Below are 16,281 nucleotides of genomic sequence, written 5' to 3' on the forward strand. Positions count from 1 at the left end.
TCTTCTATCTTCGCTTGTGTTTACTTTGTTATTCTTAACATCTTTTAACTGTCTGCTGTTTGCTTTTAGTCCCTCGCCTGAAACCTCAGGCTTCTATAAACTGCTCTGCACTTAATAGCACGGCCACTTAAGACTTCCCTCCAGATCCTCTTTGCTTTCAAACCGAGCTTCATATTGTGCAATTACCGTGACTGGGTTACTTTTCTCCTGCTGCTGCCAGATCGGCCTCATCTCCTCTCGTCAGTGAGCACCATTACACAGTCTCGTGTTGTGGAGCTTGTGATTGTGGCAAAGACAAACAATCCCACAGTTGCGAGTAGGTGTGGATCAAATGCTGTAATTGTGAGATGCAACGGTTGAAAGGCCGGCACAGCAAATGTTTATATGTCAGATGTTTGGGGACTTAAACCGGGCTGATCATGTATTGTGAATTATACAGAAACAGAGGCCCCTTTGTGGCTGGGACACTCAGCTCGGATGGTGCGTCTGCAACAGTCTGACGAACCGCTCTGACCTGTGGCACCTGCGACCTCTGGTTAAACACCGGCGAGAGGACATTCCTGTCCTCCTCCGGTCCAATAACCCTGCGAGGGGAGGCAGGCCGGCCAAAAGCTGGAGGGGAGAGAGAGAGAATATGAGCTGTTCCTCTCCCAGCGTATTGGCATCTGGAGAGAGGAGCCTGAACGGGAACAAACACTTTGTCCTCATCGGCAAAACCCAGAGAACCACGGCCAGATCACAAGACGCCTGGAGGACACAGGCCCGGGGGAGATGGTGTCATGAAAAATGTGTGAGAGTGTGAGAAACAGGGGAGAGCACATGTTACAGCAAGGGCGGACAACCTGGAGCTTGGTTGCAACAGGCTCTCTGTGATGAACGCAGTTGAAACGAGGTGATGGTACCTATAATATATCAGATTGACCGACGATTAATGGGCGATAACTGAGCTTCACCACATCGGCTCCACCACAGCTCACTGTAGCAGCCTTGTTTACACCCGTCCCGCTGCTTAAAGCTAAATGGAGCAGCTGTGTGAGGATTCAATAAACAAGTCGTGTGTCACATGAGATTCGTGCACTTCCACGAATAAGCAACGTATATTTAGCCGCTGCTCATCCTGGACAGCGAGGGATGTTATTGAAAATGGTTCGTTAGGACGGGGAACAGTCGTGTTCTGTAGAGGAAGACCAACCTGTTGGCTCCTAAACAATAAACTCTGTGGAATCATCGTTCTGATCATAGAAAGCAACAAAAAAAACATAAATATTTGATTGTCTATATTTTATATTGCTCAAATTCATGCCATTTCTTTTCTTCATGCTTTGCGTTTGTACTTTTACAGACCACATTCATTCAAGTGTAAAACAAGAAAGATGTATTTTATTGTTAATGTTGATTAATGTCATTGACCTCCAGGCATCCCGGGGGTTTGTAGCAGACACATGCAAATGTTACAACGAGGGCGTAAATCATTTGTGTGATGTGAAACACAAATCAGAAAAAGGCTTTGAACTGCCACAGTTACATCTATTATCTATTTTTATTGACAGTTTAACGCAGCTCAGATTTGATCTAATCGTTTAAACGTGAGTGAAGCATCGAGCTCCTACGATCTGATTCCGAGAACGCTCTCCCCCTAATTACTCTGAAACAATATTTATCAACCAGGCTGCCGTTAGCAGACCACAGGCCTCGACAAGTTCACGACTATTCACATCTGACAGCTTGTTAAAGTATGTCCTCCGGGGCAGAGTCGGTGTCACAGTGTTACTGTTTGAAAGAGGTGGGTCCCCACAGGGATGCAGATGCTTGTGGTTACAGTTCACTTAAGTTGACTCCCATGTTACACACGTGAGTTTTACCTCTAGAAGGCAAACACTGGATCGTTGCTTGGTAAATATTCAGATTCCAAGAATCCTCTACAGGCCCGGTTATGTAAGTTTAGTGTTAAAATGACAATGGAGAGGAAGTGTAAAGATAAACTACACTTGATTTAATGTAGACGACAAATTGGTACTGTTTACTACAAGTTTAAGAAGCTATAACTAATGAATATGTGTTAATAAATCATTTACAAATACTTTGTTGATCACTTATAAGCCATCACTACAACAAATACAACAACTTTAAGTCGGCCAGGTTGTGACCAAATGATTTATTTTCCATTTTGATTTGAAATTAATGCATCTATGCAAAGGTTTGTTATCCATTATAAAGGTTCTTGGGTTTCTCACTCTAATAAAAAAATTCTAAATAACAATAATAATAGTAAGTAAGGTTTATTTATGTAGCACTTGCTTACAAAGTTAGAAATTGATTTCCATGACATAATTATAAAAGCAAGTAAAATAAAAAATAATAATTTAATCAAAAGAAGCTAAATAAAATAAATAAGTAGAACAATATAAAAAATAATAAAATAAACAGGTGCTTCAGTTAGAAGGTGGCCTATAAAAATAAGTTAGACCACAAGCTCAGTAAAAGCCCAATTAAATAAATATGTTTTTAAGAGCCATTAAAAGGAGCATAAGGATCCAGCCAGTCTGATCTCCTCAGGATGTTTGACATTAGTGGTAAATAACCCTGCTCTAGTTTTCTTGATAAAGACAAAGACTGTGTTGTGATGGAGTAAACACCACTGAGCACCTGGCAACCAGCTGCTCCTATCAGATGCTTAAAATCCCTCAATTATTCATCATTAACGAAGCAATTACCTTTTGATTTCATATTTCCCAGCCTGATCACAATTCCTTGGAATGAATCGTTCTCTCGTGAATCCAAGGAAGAGTTTGAAATTCATGTGGATGACAACGTCCAGATGCAAGAATCTCCACACATCTGCTTCTCCGGGCAACATGCTTAGCTTTGTCGGGAACTGCCGGAGATGTGACCTCCAGAGTGTTAGAGCAAAGCCTTTTGAAATTGTCACGACCTGAGGCTCAGCAGCAGCAGCCGGGAGGCAGAGAAGTCGCTTTCATCTCCACGCTGCTCAGCCCTTTTTTAATATAACCTTATGTGAAGTTAAAGCTGATAAAAAACCCTCAAATATATCTGGAAATTCCAAATATCTGGAAAGAATTTCTACATTCTTTTATTCGCCTCAGAATCAAATAAAGATTTATGTGTTTCGTTTTTTTAATGTCTTGGTAATAGTATGATAAAACTGAAAGGCTGGAACTGAGATGTTTGGAAACGTGGACCGTGTGTTACTGTAAGTTTGGTATCTGGTGTATTTGTACTCCACTTTCGCGCTGGGCAGCAGCATAGTGTTACAGCAACAAACAGGATGTGCTATCAAGTGCCACTGGCGACCAGTACCGGATATAGTTTACGAAGTGTCGGTATGCAAGGGGGGGGGGGGGGGGGGGGGGGGCTCGTGTCCCAGGGAGGCAGCAGCATGAAAGATTTATGAATCCTCGACCCTGCTCGACTCGGCGAGGAGTCAGAATGATTTTTTCCAGAGCATGAACGTGAGCTCCTCAGAAAAAACCCACACAGCTTCGAAACTTTCTGTTGACTCAGAAAACACATCGCCGTGTTTGTTGATGTGCGCGCTTGCAAGGTGACGGAGCCCAAACAGGTGGAGTCATCACTGCACACCAATGGCCGATTCATCCTTACCAGGACTCACATGGCAGCTCGGAGCACATTCACACTCCTGACGCCTCCGGGCCGCACGCTCCGACACACACGGCCGGCTCAGAGATGACCAGAGGTTACCCCGAGGAGCAGGCTTTTCCCCTTACCAACTATGGCCTCAGAGTCCTAACAGCTATTAAAACCTGAGTTCTTGGGTTTGTTTAGGGAAGCAGGACTCAGGCCTCTGCTGCACGGTGACCACATGTCCCCCCCCCCCCCCCCTAGAGAAACGCCTGTACAGTCTCACACTGTAATTACAACAGCCGAAGGAGAACAAGATACTATCAAGCCATAGAGAGATGAGCTGAACCGAGACATCGATATGTGTTTATAATCAGAGGAAAGAGCTAATCTGAATAAGGTTTAATGAACATTCAGGGAAACAAACACACATTCAAAGAGCAGACAAAGAGCAAAATGACAACACTGCTGCATAAATACAAAAGAAGAATGGAACGTTGATGTCACTTTAAGAGAATCTCAAGAGGATGAAGCCTTTAAAAAGAAACAAGCTTTCCGCTGTGACCTCTGTCTAAGAAAAACATCGAGCAGGAGAGTTGGTTGATTGTGCAAAATATGGGTCATCAGAGTATTATTACTGGCTGCTAAAAAAACTTTTAACAAACCTGGAGTACACACTTAAAACTCTCACATAAAGAGTCTCTACACAGAAGGAGCCTAATAAAAGCAGTGACTCAGCTTTTACCAGCAGTACACAACTGTATATAAAAGTACAATAGCTCAGCCATTACATCTGGAAGATGAAAAACCAGTTTCCCAGTTTGTGTCCCTGCAGAGTTAAGTGCAGTACTGACACCAGTGGGGATGTAAACTGCACTTTATATTCACTTTTAATCCACTGCTGATAATGCATTTTCCAAATATGATGATATGATATATTTTACATATTTAATGTTGTGACTTGAAAGAATATTCTGGATGTTTGTTAATGTTTTAAATGTAAAACAAACAGAAAGTCTGATTACTGTGTTTGAATGAAGCCCGACTAATAATGGCTTATCTGATCTATCATGTTTAACTTCCTGTAAATCATAACCCACCGACTCAAGCTTTTGTATTATTACTTCAACGAGAGCAAGTTTATTTTACTTTACTAAAACTTCATTTGTTACTTATCTTTGATGAGACTAAAACAGATTTTTAAACTTGAAAAAACATCCCTCTTTTCTTTTCTTTACCATTTCTGTCTTGGACCCTCTCCTCCCCTAAAGGTCACAGCCTGCCCCCCCCCCCCCATGCACAGATTAGGTGAAAGGCAGGGTACAGTAAACACACAGTCATGCTCGCCTTCACACCTACAAGCCCCCCTTCGTTTCCAGTAGAAACATACAAACACACCCAACGGCCCCGGGGCCCCTGAGCACAGAGCCACCGCGCTGCCCCAGCCTGCACCTTCATTATCCAGCCTGAGACGACTCATTTACTATCAACAGCAGCCAATGCGACACTGTTATCTCGTCCCAGCGCTGAGTGGAAACTGTGCGGTGCAGACAAGCTGTATCTTGCAGCAGCGATTGCAGAATGAACGCACATTTATTACAGTACGAGTTTTACAGGTGACGCAGTGTGGCCTTCCGCTCAGGACTGTGCAGCGCTAATAAAAAAAAAAAAAAAACTAAACCAAACAAACAGCCCTCACGTCAAAGTGACGCGTTGCCGTGTGTAAACGCCGACTAATCGTGCTGGGGCCTCCTTCACATTGGCCGGCTCTGATAAGCTGCATCTCGCTCAGCATGGCCCCCTACAAGGAAAGACAGGGTTTGAAGTTGGCTCCAGTAGAACTGATAGGAGGCCCGCAGCTTGTGTTGTGTCACCGAACACCAGCCACATTCAGATAAAGGTTACACAGCCAGGACTGTATGAGGCCAAGGCTATAGCTCGAGAGTAAGGGAGGGAGGGGCGACCGAAAATCCAGGACTTGTGCCAAATAAGATTAATAATTTGTTATTTAGCCTCATAAGTCAAAAATAAAAACGGTGCAGAGCCGGTGGCAGGACGTTAATAAGGTTCTACAGATTGAAATCGACCGGCTGTTATTATATGAGCTTTAAACTCGGAGCTCAAGCGTAAACAGTGCAGCTTTTACCCCACGGGCCCACGTTCACTGCTACAGTAATGCTCCCTGCTCTTATTACAGCGGGGGGGGCAAATCTTCCACCACACATCCCCCCCTGCTCCCAATATGTGTCCTCAGGTAACTCTGTCTAATGAGCTTTAAACAAACAGGTAAAAGCTGCAACTAACATAACTCATTCTGCTCTGAAAGTCTTCATATCGGACAATTTGTCTTTTGCTGGTGAAAGGCTGAGATATGAGATTGGTTATTACAGTTTAGCGCAAATAGAAAAGCCTTGAATCTGATTGTAAAATGAACAGGGAGCCAAAGAGGAGAGTTTAGGACGGAGGTGATGGGCTCAAACTTTTTATCACCAGTCAACATCCTTCCATCTGTCATTTGGGACCTTCTCTGGGCGAGTTAGTGAAGATATACAGCCGGTAACAATGAGTAATAATAGCCCACAAGGTCCAGTATCACCAGGAGACAGAGTGTTTGTGTTTCAGGGTTCAAATGTTCTCAATTTAAAAATAAAAAGTTGGTGACATCAACAGAAACCTGGACCACACACAGAGTTCACCACCTAAGACATCAGGGTTTGTCTCCATCAGCAGAAAACTGTCTCTGCTGGTATTTATGCATCAAAAGAGCAGCAGCTGATTGCTTGTGGGTCAGAAATTCATTTTTTTTAAATGCACTCACCCGGCCCATGTAAACTCTGATGATGCTGAACACAGGGGGGGCTGTGGTGAGGCTGTTTACACGGAGCATGATTACAGAGCGTGTGCTGCTTAAGGGGTTAAAAACGAAACTCAAGAGGATAAACGAGAAGAAAACTGCTGAATAAAATCAAGCGGTGCCCTTTAAAGGGAACAGGTCGGCTCAGTGACGGCAGCTCGTCACAGTTGTTGCACCTTTATGACCTCACCAATAAGTGACACTCGCCAGCAGAGTGACAGCGGCTTGTAAACCCTCTGTCCCGGCGTGATGAATGGGAGTGGGAGGGAACGATTGCAATAGCTCATCCATTTTTTATTACCACTGCATTTCCTTCCAAGCTCGGTCGATGATGTCTATATTACACCCAGTCAACTGTGGAGCTCTGGGGGAAGGGTTGTGAGAACCAGTACCAGGTTGTAGACGTTCCACTTTTTTTAGAAACTGCAGTAAGACATGTAGGGAATGGGATGATTTGCTTTCTGCTCCCCCGAATTGTAAGGGCTTAACTTTTTAGAAGACCACAAAGATGTCTGCTCTGCCCAGTAGCAGCCGGGGAATGGAGCCCTGGAAAGGAGGTGCCGTAAATAAACCCACTCGACCAGTTTCATCTGTCAATTATTACTTTTCACCTTGTTTTTATAGCATCACATAAATAATTAACAACCTAAAATAACAGAAACGAGGTTTGCGTCATGCCGTCCATCTTTATTCACAGGCTTTGACGGACATTTCTTGATTTAATAAGCGCACATACTAGATATGCTGGGGATGGTGTATCTGTGAGGAGATAGTGTAAGTGTCTCTAATCATCTCATACTTCAGGTTGATTGCTTTATTACGTTTCTGATGTGTTACAGCCGTGATATAAACATCTGGTTTGTCTATGAGCGTCTGGTGTTTAACAGCAGCTTGGATGAGCCGTGGTGTTGCCTGTCACGCAGGAATCTAACTGTATTGTTTACTTATTGTGCTGGAACACAAAGTAACCCCAGGACAACGCCCTGACAAACCTGTGCTGAGTGCGGCCGCTGCCAAGACACACGTGAGTCTCTCAGTGGGAGTCGTGACTGGTTTTCAATGATGATCCGTCCAAGTGGGAATCAGGTTGAAAACAGATGTTGTCTGAACTTCCTCCTGGTTATCTGAACTTCCTCCTGGTTATCTGAACTTCCTGCAGATTACAGACCCGGCCCACGTAATACATAGTTAAATGAGCTTAAGGCATTTCTACCTGACTTGCAGTGACGCACCTTCAGCTTCTGCTCCATCAACATGACGGGAGTGATCGTGTTTAGCCACCAACAGCCGGCCTTTGTGTTCGTTTCAGCGATGGGGGGGGGGGGCACATGCATGCAGAGGACGGGTGGCCATTCTGGTGAAGACATTCCTCCGAGTCCGTCTCCTCTGAGGTTAACGTGTCACAACAGTAACCATATCAACAAAGGCCACCTTTAAGCTTATTAGGAGCGATTAAGGAGCTCAGCCGGGCTCACGGCTCGAGCGGCGAGATGGAAGAGCGTGCTCGTTTTCCAGCGTGCCCCCCCCCCCCCCCCCCCCCCCCGGTAATAATCTCAGTGTGTTTCCGAACCACAAAGGCAAGGAGCTTATTTTAAATGTCAAAACCACAAACAGCGAGGAGCTCCTGCCTGTGTTTGACCCGAGGCTGTGAGACAGTAAAGACTTGTGTTGTTGCAGTACAGGTGATGGGACATCTGTGTCAATCAGAGGCCCGGGACTGACTTGTGTGTCTACCTCCACATGACATACACCTGTTGTGTGAACTGACAGGTGGGATCTCGAGGCAGCCGTCTCCACCTGCCCTGAGCCTGGAGGGTGGCTTCACTTCACTCTGTGTAATCCCCGACTGTCTTTGCTCCGGTGTTCCCTGCAGAGCTCTCATGCCAGACTAAGACTTCCCCTGTGCATCTTCTAGAGAAGGGACAAGGTGCTTTCATCTGCAGCTGTATCTTCAAAAAACAACGTCCATTATCTTTAAGATCGGCTGAGGAGAATAAAAGCAGCTGTTGCCAGTAGGTGGGTAGTTCCGTGTCAGTGGCACAGGGCTTAATTTGCACACATGCACCTTACACACACAACCGGCAAATGTTAACTGTGGACGTTAAGCTTAAATCTTTAAATCCTCCAGTGTTATCAAAGCATGTCTGCAAGAGCAGGGGCAGCTGCTACCCAGGCTGCTCGGTGTCTACAGGTCAAACACTGGGGTGCAATAAAAAAAAAAAAGTGCTGACCCCTCTGCACCTTGACAGCAGAGTTCAACAGTAGTCGGCCTGTTCCACCTCTCGTGTTTACATGTGACCACGTGAGCACAAGCGCCCTGCAACACGCTGGATCACCCGGCTGAACGTGATCCCCCCCCCCCCCCCCCCCCCCCCAGCTTCCATATCACAGGACGGAAACATGTCAAAATGCATAAGGCTCTATTATCACACACCACTACACCGAGGGGGCTGGGGGGGGGGGATCATCACAGCTGCCTCCGGTTTGCCCAGGAGACACTCCAAAGATCCCGGGCCTCTGTGTCACCGGTTTGATAATGAAAACGGAGATTAGAGGGGATCATGGCAGGAGGAGAGGTTCAGTTGGAGCCGAGCGCTGACAGGAGGAGCCGGGATGCCGGGCACAGGCCGGACACATCCAGACTCAAGGTCAACCGGGGAGAGAAGGCAGTAGATTAGCTGCTTCACATGGCGAGGGAGGAAGGGTTAGGGAGGTGGGGGGAGGGAGGCAGGGGAAAGATAGAGTACCTGGCTTACATGTGTTGATGGGGGAAGAGAGAGGGAGGCATGGTGCAGTGTATGCAGTGTAAACAACGCAATGTTTGTGTGATGGACATTAAAGAGACAGGGAAAAGACTATTTCGGAGTAAACACAAAGTTAAAAAAAGGGAAAATATGGAATCTGTCCATCCTACCTGGAGCTCACACCACGCCACCTCCACTGTTGTCTCGGTGTCCAGCCCTTTATAGACTGTCTTGAAGGATCCTCTCCCAATCTCGATGTTGAATTTGAGGTATCTTCCATCAGGGGAAGTGGCCACCGCTTTGGTCTCCACGTCTTCCTTCTCCTCCTGCTCCGACAGTATCCTTTGATGCTTATTGTGCAGGTCACTCTCGGAGTCCGAGTTGACCTCCTGGCCCCTGGTTCTCTGGACGGGACCCCAGGTGCCGGGCACGAGGGAGCCTGCGTCGGGCTCCTGGCTGCTCGGGGGCGTGATGGTGCTGGTGCCCGGGCTGGAGACCGGGGACGGACATGGTGGAGTGTCGGTTGTCTTCTCCTCCTCTGCTCGGGACTCGCACAGTGTCGGGATGTTCTCCGCGGACCACGACAGGGCTTTGGAGAGGACGCCGCTGTATAAAGGCGAATCGATGTCCATGCTGATCTTCTGGAGCCCGTAAGAGTTTCTGCGTGCGCCCAAGCCGTGCGTCCGCCGCACGGATGGCACCCGGGACAGGCGCTCGTCGGTCATATCCACAGGGAGGCCCGGGAACCCGCGTCCTGCTCTCTCGACCTGCGCGTGTGACATGTTGGCAGGTTCAACGCCGTCTTGGTCTGGAGCCTGGATGTGGAAACGGCACGAGGACAAAAGAGTACAGTTACTCCAAGTGACGCGTTACTTTTCCATGATGTCAAAGGCGTGAGTGGCTTTAAATAAATAAAAAACAAGGCTGTCACACAACTAAAGAAACAGATCAAACCATAAACTGGCAAACTTCCGACCTTGGAAACGTCTGCAAAGTTGTTTTTCTTTCAAAACAAGACGAATAAGAACAATACTCACTCATCCCAGCTGCTGTGTGGAGGAAATATTTCACGCTATTACGCACGAAAACGCATCGTTTCCATCAAATAATCCCCGCTGTCCTCTTGTCTTCACAGAGTCCTCAGCCATAACCTCCTCTGGAAGGACGGAGCTGCCTATATCCACCGAGCAGCGGAGGGCTGTGCGTCCTGTGCGCTCCCAGTGCGCGCTCCCAGCTCCGCCCCGCGCTGCTCGGACGCGCCCACAGCTCCGAACCACTCCGAACACACAGGGACTTCATCACAACATGACAGGAGGAGTGTCCGTGAACCATTTCTCTAGAAACGGCACCGTCATGTTTTTCGCTTGGATTTTTGTTACTTCTTATGCGTAATTGATATCCAAAGACGATCAGGGGGATATCTTTAAAATTCTGAAAACTGGAGGAGTGTTGTGCAAAATGCATAAGAAGTAAAAGAAGGGAAGGTTATTTTATTTAATATGAGGATCAGTATTTTTATGCATTTGTTTTTCTTAGTATTTATCGGCTGAACAGGTGTCAAATGACATATTCTACTACTGCAACAGAACATGATGTCTCCTCCTCCTCCTCCTGTAATTGGCCCGTCACTGATCAAGACGTCAACTACTTACATTTCTCAGAATTAAGATGAGTCACTTCTCTCAAATCTCATATTTGATTAGCAAATGGATGCTGCAACAGGAGAGGACAGGCCTGCAGGGAGAGCCAGTCAGGAGAGAGCTTCTGCAGAAACAGGACACCTTTATCACCAGTGACCACACTGGGCCCGTGTCCCACACGATCTCACACGTTATCAGACACGCACACACACACGCACGTGTCCCTGGAGCTGTGTCACCCCAACAGGCTGGGGCCCAGCAGCACATGATGCAAGTGGACTGGGCCTCCGTCACTCACTGTACAGCTGCAGGCAGATATTAGAGCTTATCTCCGTCAGTGTGGCTGGAATCTGCACGTCTGCACTGTGGGGCCCAGTTCACATTATAATGCATCACAAAAAAAACATCAAAGACACTTCAGGGATGTCGCATTGGGACGAAAAGTGTGAAGAGATGTACAAGCAACAAAAAATAGCAAAGAACTAATTTATTTTCCTACACGATATGAAAAAAGATTACAGAGAGAGGGATTAACAGGAGTGTCACAGTAGCTACTGCACATTATGACAGGATGACAGCAATCTGTACGTGAAGTCCTCTGTACACTCAGCTGCGTGGAGCCGGGGTCGGTGGAGCGAGTCTCTGCCGAGTTCCTCTTCTGGAAGCCTTTATTCTCAAAATAAAAAAAAGTCCCTCTGGTGTCGTGCTCTGGGATTTCTTTCAAGGTTGGAACAGGAGGAACAACAGCCGGGCAAAGGTCCCGAGCTAATTCTACCGTGTAAATTTATTAACAGGGGAAAATTGCCATAAAACCGGTTTATATTTACTTCCTGTATTTACAATAAAGAGAGTAAAGGTACAGCTGGTGGGAAAAGATAATTCCCTTAAGTATTCAAACATATCTACGCCCCTGATAGATTAATTGCATGTTTACACGGCAACAAACGTTACCTGTGACAACTTTGAACATGGGGTCAATGCTCTTTTTACCCAAACACTTACACATTGGTTCTCCTCCAGTAAGAAAAGGCTATGAATTCTAGGGCGAACCAAAAGGCAACAACATTTACTGTGCCAGCATCCTCCAGGCTGGGCACTGAGGTGCACCCTGCGCAGCCATAGTCGGCTAAATATTAAAAATGTGCCCGTAAGGTAGAGTATGAGGGTTCCCCGACAGCGTGAGTGTGATTCCAGCACCGCTTCAGAAGAATTTGACGCCCTTTCCGTCGTCCAAGGTGATGATCTCAGCTTTGCCGTCTGTTTGTAAAGCCTGCAACGAGCGCTGGAGCATCCAGTCCTCAAGACCGTGAAACTCTGGAGGAACAAAGTCAGGCTCCGGTCAGAAGGTGGAATGAAAATAAACATCTGCTGTTTAGAACATTGACTGCGTATAAAGATGGACGGCATGACAGATCCCTAGAAGTTGAGCCAACAATGTTCATCGCCACCTGGTGGCTGGCTGCGGTATAGGTACAGGTTGATGTTTGCTTACTCAGCGATTAAAATTTTATACAAAATGAATCAAACTGAATATATTTGTTGATGCAGATTGATTTTAGTAATTTAATGGATCCATACCTTCACCCTCTGTATCATCACCATTGGCCAACTCGTAAAGTGTAAACACAGAGTTGTTCATCCCATTTCTGGAAACCTGAAACATCACAATAAAGAAAAACTTCAGTTACTTCAAACAAATGTCATGAATGAACTAAACCCAGCAGCCTGAGTCTGGTTCTCTGTCGGGTTCATTCAGGCAGACTTTTCAGAACAGGTCCTGCTTTACTGAGACTCCTTTATGAACCAGCCCTCCTGTTACTACCTATGTACTGGAACAACATGTTTACATGCACTGTAGTAAACTGGGAATATGTTTACAAGCAGCAGGTCAGTGAGTTTTTTTCCTTAAACTGCCTTTCAGAGGCATTATTTACTTATTTTCATCTCAGCACCGACACAATACACATTTACTCTATGTTCCATGTATTTATTCTGTAAAGAGCCTGAGCCAGAGTCGTGTTTTAGTCTCTCAGGTCTTAAACTGTTGTGCTTTTTAGCAACTAAATATCTTAAGTGGCTTTGATAACATCATAAAACGGTTGTCCTGGACAACATGTTCTGGATCAACAACGTACACTCGCTTTAAAAAGGACACTTTGCACTTTCTCTTCATCTTTTATCAACTGGACAAATGAACAAAAATGCACAGTTTCACAGACGGAACACGATGTCTCCTGGTTCCATGACTCACCCACTGGTATATTAACTTGCCCCACTCCTCTGGTCGTCTCCACATGACCAAACTCCGGGACTTGTTTTTGTCCAACCATTCCAGGTTACCTGAGGTCAGCCGCAACAATAACACAAGAAGACAATTCACTCTCAAGAAAGAATTTTCCGCAGTGAGACAATGAGATTAGAATTATTTTTGGGCTCCAATTGAATGATCAGAACACTTGATGCAAATGAGTCATTGTGACCAAGGGAAAAACATCTGGACAGAACAAAATGTACCTTTTTTCCTCAGCTCCTCGAACACAACTTGAATTGCTTCCATTGACAGTTTCCCTGGACTTCAGTTAAGGAAATATAAAACAAAAACTTGACTCTCGTGTGCTCAATGCACTGAACAGATGAAAACCCTTTAACACCTGTAAAACTTCTGAGGTTAAATATTTTATATAATCATCAGACACGACCACCTGTACTGTAATGTGTGGCAACCTTAATATCCTCTGGGTGAAGTTTAATTATATATCCCAATAAAAGAGGCAGCCTATAAACCTTTGACTCTAAACTTGATGAGTGACAATGGGATTTGAAAACAGGTGCTTCAGGATTTACACGGCGACGGGTTAGGATACGTTCTATCTTCTTGTTGTTGAACACGGGGGTTTCCTGAGCCTCCATGATGTCCAGGGTGTAGAGCTTGTGATGCCGGCAGTACGACAGAGCCAGGGAGCACCATGCTGCCAGCTGTTTCTGTCTCGTGTCCACATTGGGCTGTAGCCTGTCCGCAGAGAGATGAGCAGAAGATATAAAGCTTGTTTTTCAGTGAGCCAGAAAATATTCAATACAGCTGTAGATCTAGTTTGAGTAGCCTCTTCCTTAACTTTAAATTGTATACATGAGAAAATCTGTAATTCTGGAGAAAAGGGGCCAAAGGAGTTAGCACAGTCATCACATACTATCAGTGAGGTTTGAGTGTCACTTGTGTTACGACTGGAACTTGAACACTTATCAGAATAAGACTTATCAACAGGTTGCAGAGTCATTATAATTTTCAAATAGTCACCAGTGTACAGCACAAAACACACAGTTTCTACCTGAAGCAAAAGATTGTGTCCCCTTGTGTTTTCTTGTTATGTCAGTGTTAGATTTGTTGACAGGAATTTCAGCACTGAGGTCTGTAGAGGTGATGTCACAACCAGCTCATTGAATACAACTCCCTCAAACCTTAAGAGTATAAGAGCTCAAAACATGAAATTACATTCTAGTCTCTTTGTAATAATCAGTTAGCAGATTATTAGGTACAACTGGTTAATAATAATCGATCAGCCCTTTAAAAAGATAAGCGTAGATTCAACTGTTTGTTACTTAATTTTGATAGGTGTCATTTGTTGTTCTGCTAAACTGCAAAGCTTTAAGAGGTCTTTCTGTTATTAAGCCCACCCTTATAGATGGAAATAATTATTTTCTCAGACACACGCAACATAATTTGCCAAATTCTGGAAAGTGATTATCACGTGTCTCTCTCTGAGGTTATACAGTTTCTCCCCTGTTAAAAGGGTTCTTTGGTAGTTTTACTCTTGTTGAGGGTTAAGAACAGAGGATGTCGCACCTTGTTAAACCCTTTGAGACTAAATGTGAATAAGGGCAATACAAATAGAATTTAAATGTGTTTAACATCTGTTGCTCAGTGTACATAACAAACTGAACATAGCTAGAGAACCTGCACAGATGTAAACACCTGTATCCATCTCAGCTGATCATACACAGTTTTGTAAACATGGACTTTTGATGTCTCTCTCTTGTTTTGTATTAGTTTCCTCCCGTTGCTGTGCTCGGTGGTGTTATGATCATGTATATGTCACATTAAATAAAACCCTCTGAAGTGTCTAAATGCGGCTTCGGCTCCACAACTTGTCACAGAAACAGACGAGTCACAGTAGTGTCTGCTACACCGGTTCCTGGACGTGTTGTTGTGGCTGACAGCTCGGATCTGACACGGAGCTAACAGCTAGCCACAGCTAAACCTCGCTCTTAACACCATCCCTGAGTTAAATGTTGATGTTTGGATGTTGTCACGATGACCTGCGGACATCACGAGCTCAACGAAACCGACAGAAGCTGCGGGATAAACTTTCTTTCTCGATGTGAGTAAATCCACTTCCCTAGCCGATTAGCCAGTTAGCCAGTTAGCCGGCTAACGTGATGCTAGCTCGTAAATCCACACATTTCGACTCGCTAACGTAGAAACAGCGGAAGATAACAATCGATTTTGTTCGTGGGATTCAAACGAGACTCGGGGGAAAAAGCGAACTCACGTGAAAAACGGTGGGAAATTGTACTGCCAGGGCCACTCGAAGCTCATCGTGCCACCGCTGACAGCTTCCGGAAACACGGCCCCACTCCCAAATGGATCCGGACGAAACAACGACACAGGTTCACTGAAGGAATTAACTAAAACACATAGAATATAAACTAAAGATAAATTCAATCATATTCACTTTAATACTCTGTTTTGAACATAGATACAAACTACGTAGACATTAAATAATGATTCTCTCTCGATACACATGCTAATGAAAGACTTTAATAAAGAGATAAACAAAAATAAAACTATTTAGACATACACGAATGATCACAGGTGGAATGAGGCCTATTGTACTTCTGAGGAAGGTACTTCAATTGTTTCAGTAGAAAGCAGTTTAGGTTCAGGTTATTCTTCAGTCAAGCTGCTTTACATATTAACATTTTGCTCCGAAAACAACTTGTCAACGTAAATAATATTACAGATTGCTATTAATATCCAAAACCTTCCCCTTGACTAATTTAAGATAGATATTAAGAGATTTATTACACATAATAGCATCAGTTAAAGGTTCAGTGTGAATGATTTGGTGCCATCTAGTGGTAACGTTGCATGTTGCCGTTGAACACCCCTCACTTGACTCTCCCCTTTAAAAGATGATAGAGAACATGTGGTAGTCTTCAGTTGTCATAAAAACTCAAAAGATTTAGTTCGTCCAGTTTGGGCTACTGTACAAAAAACACGGCAGCCTCCGTAGAGAGGAACCACTCCTGATGTAAATATGAAGTATTTAAATATAAAGGCTCATTCTAGGGTCCAGAAAAAAAACAACTTATTCAATTTAGATGAAACTCAGTAGTAAAAACATTACTAAGATAGTTTTATATTCAATTACTGCCAATAGATCCC

At 44.7% G+C, this 16,281-nt stretch overlaps 2 protein-coding genes across 4 annotated transcripts in view; both read right to left on the reverse strand.

Moving 5' to 3' along the window:
* The window catches only part of wnk4a (WNK lysine deficient protein kinase 4a), a 36,382-nt gene extending 25,664 nt beyond the window's left edge, over positions 1–10,718 (reverse strand). The window contains exons 1-2 of one of the 3 annotated variants that reach the window (XM_053414209.1): positions 10,236–10,718; positions 9,369–10,099 (exon numbers count right to left, since the gene is read on the reverse strand). In XM_053414209.1, coding sequence (XP_053270184.1) covers positions 9,369–9,980 — 612 coding nt within the window. In that variant the 5' untranslated portion in view covers positions 9,981–10,099; positions 10,236–10,718. The remainder of the gene's footprint in view (positions 1–9,368; positions 10,100–10,235) is intronic. The other 2 variants (XM_053414208.1, XM_053414210.1) reach the window with 2 other exon arrangements.
* Positions 10,719–11,310: 592 nt separating this feature from the next.
* vps25 (vacuolar protein sorting 25 homolog) lies at positions 11,311–15,495 on the reverse strand. The gene is made up of 6 exons (XM_053414211.1): positions 15,386–15,495; positions 13,703–13,848; positions 13,353–13,406; positions 13,090–13,178; positions 12,417–12,492; positions 11,311–12,152 (listed from the first exon to the last, which is right to left on the reverse strand). The coding sequence occupies exons 1-6, from the start codon at positions 15,430–15,432 to the stop codon at positions 12,040–12,042; spliced, it is 525 nt and encodes a 174-aa protein (XP_053270186.1). The 5' UTR covers positions 15,433–15,495; the 3' UTR covers positions 11,311–12,039.
* Between the last annotated feature and the right edge of the window lie 786 nt (positions 15,496–16,281).

Source organism: Pleuronectes platessa, chromosome 21, assembly GCF_947347685.1.
Source record: "Pleuronectes platessa chromosome 21, fPlePla1.1, whole genome shotgun sequence".
Lineage (NCBI taxonomy): Eukaryota > Metazoa > Chordata > Actinopteri > Pleuronectiformes > Pleuronectidae > Pleuronectes > Pleuronectes platessa.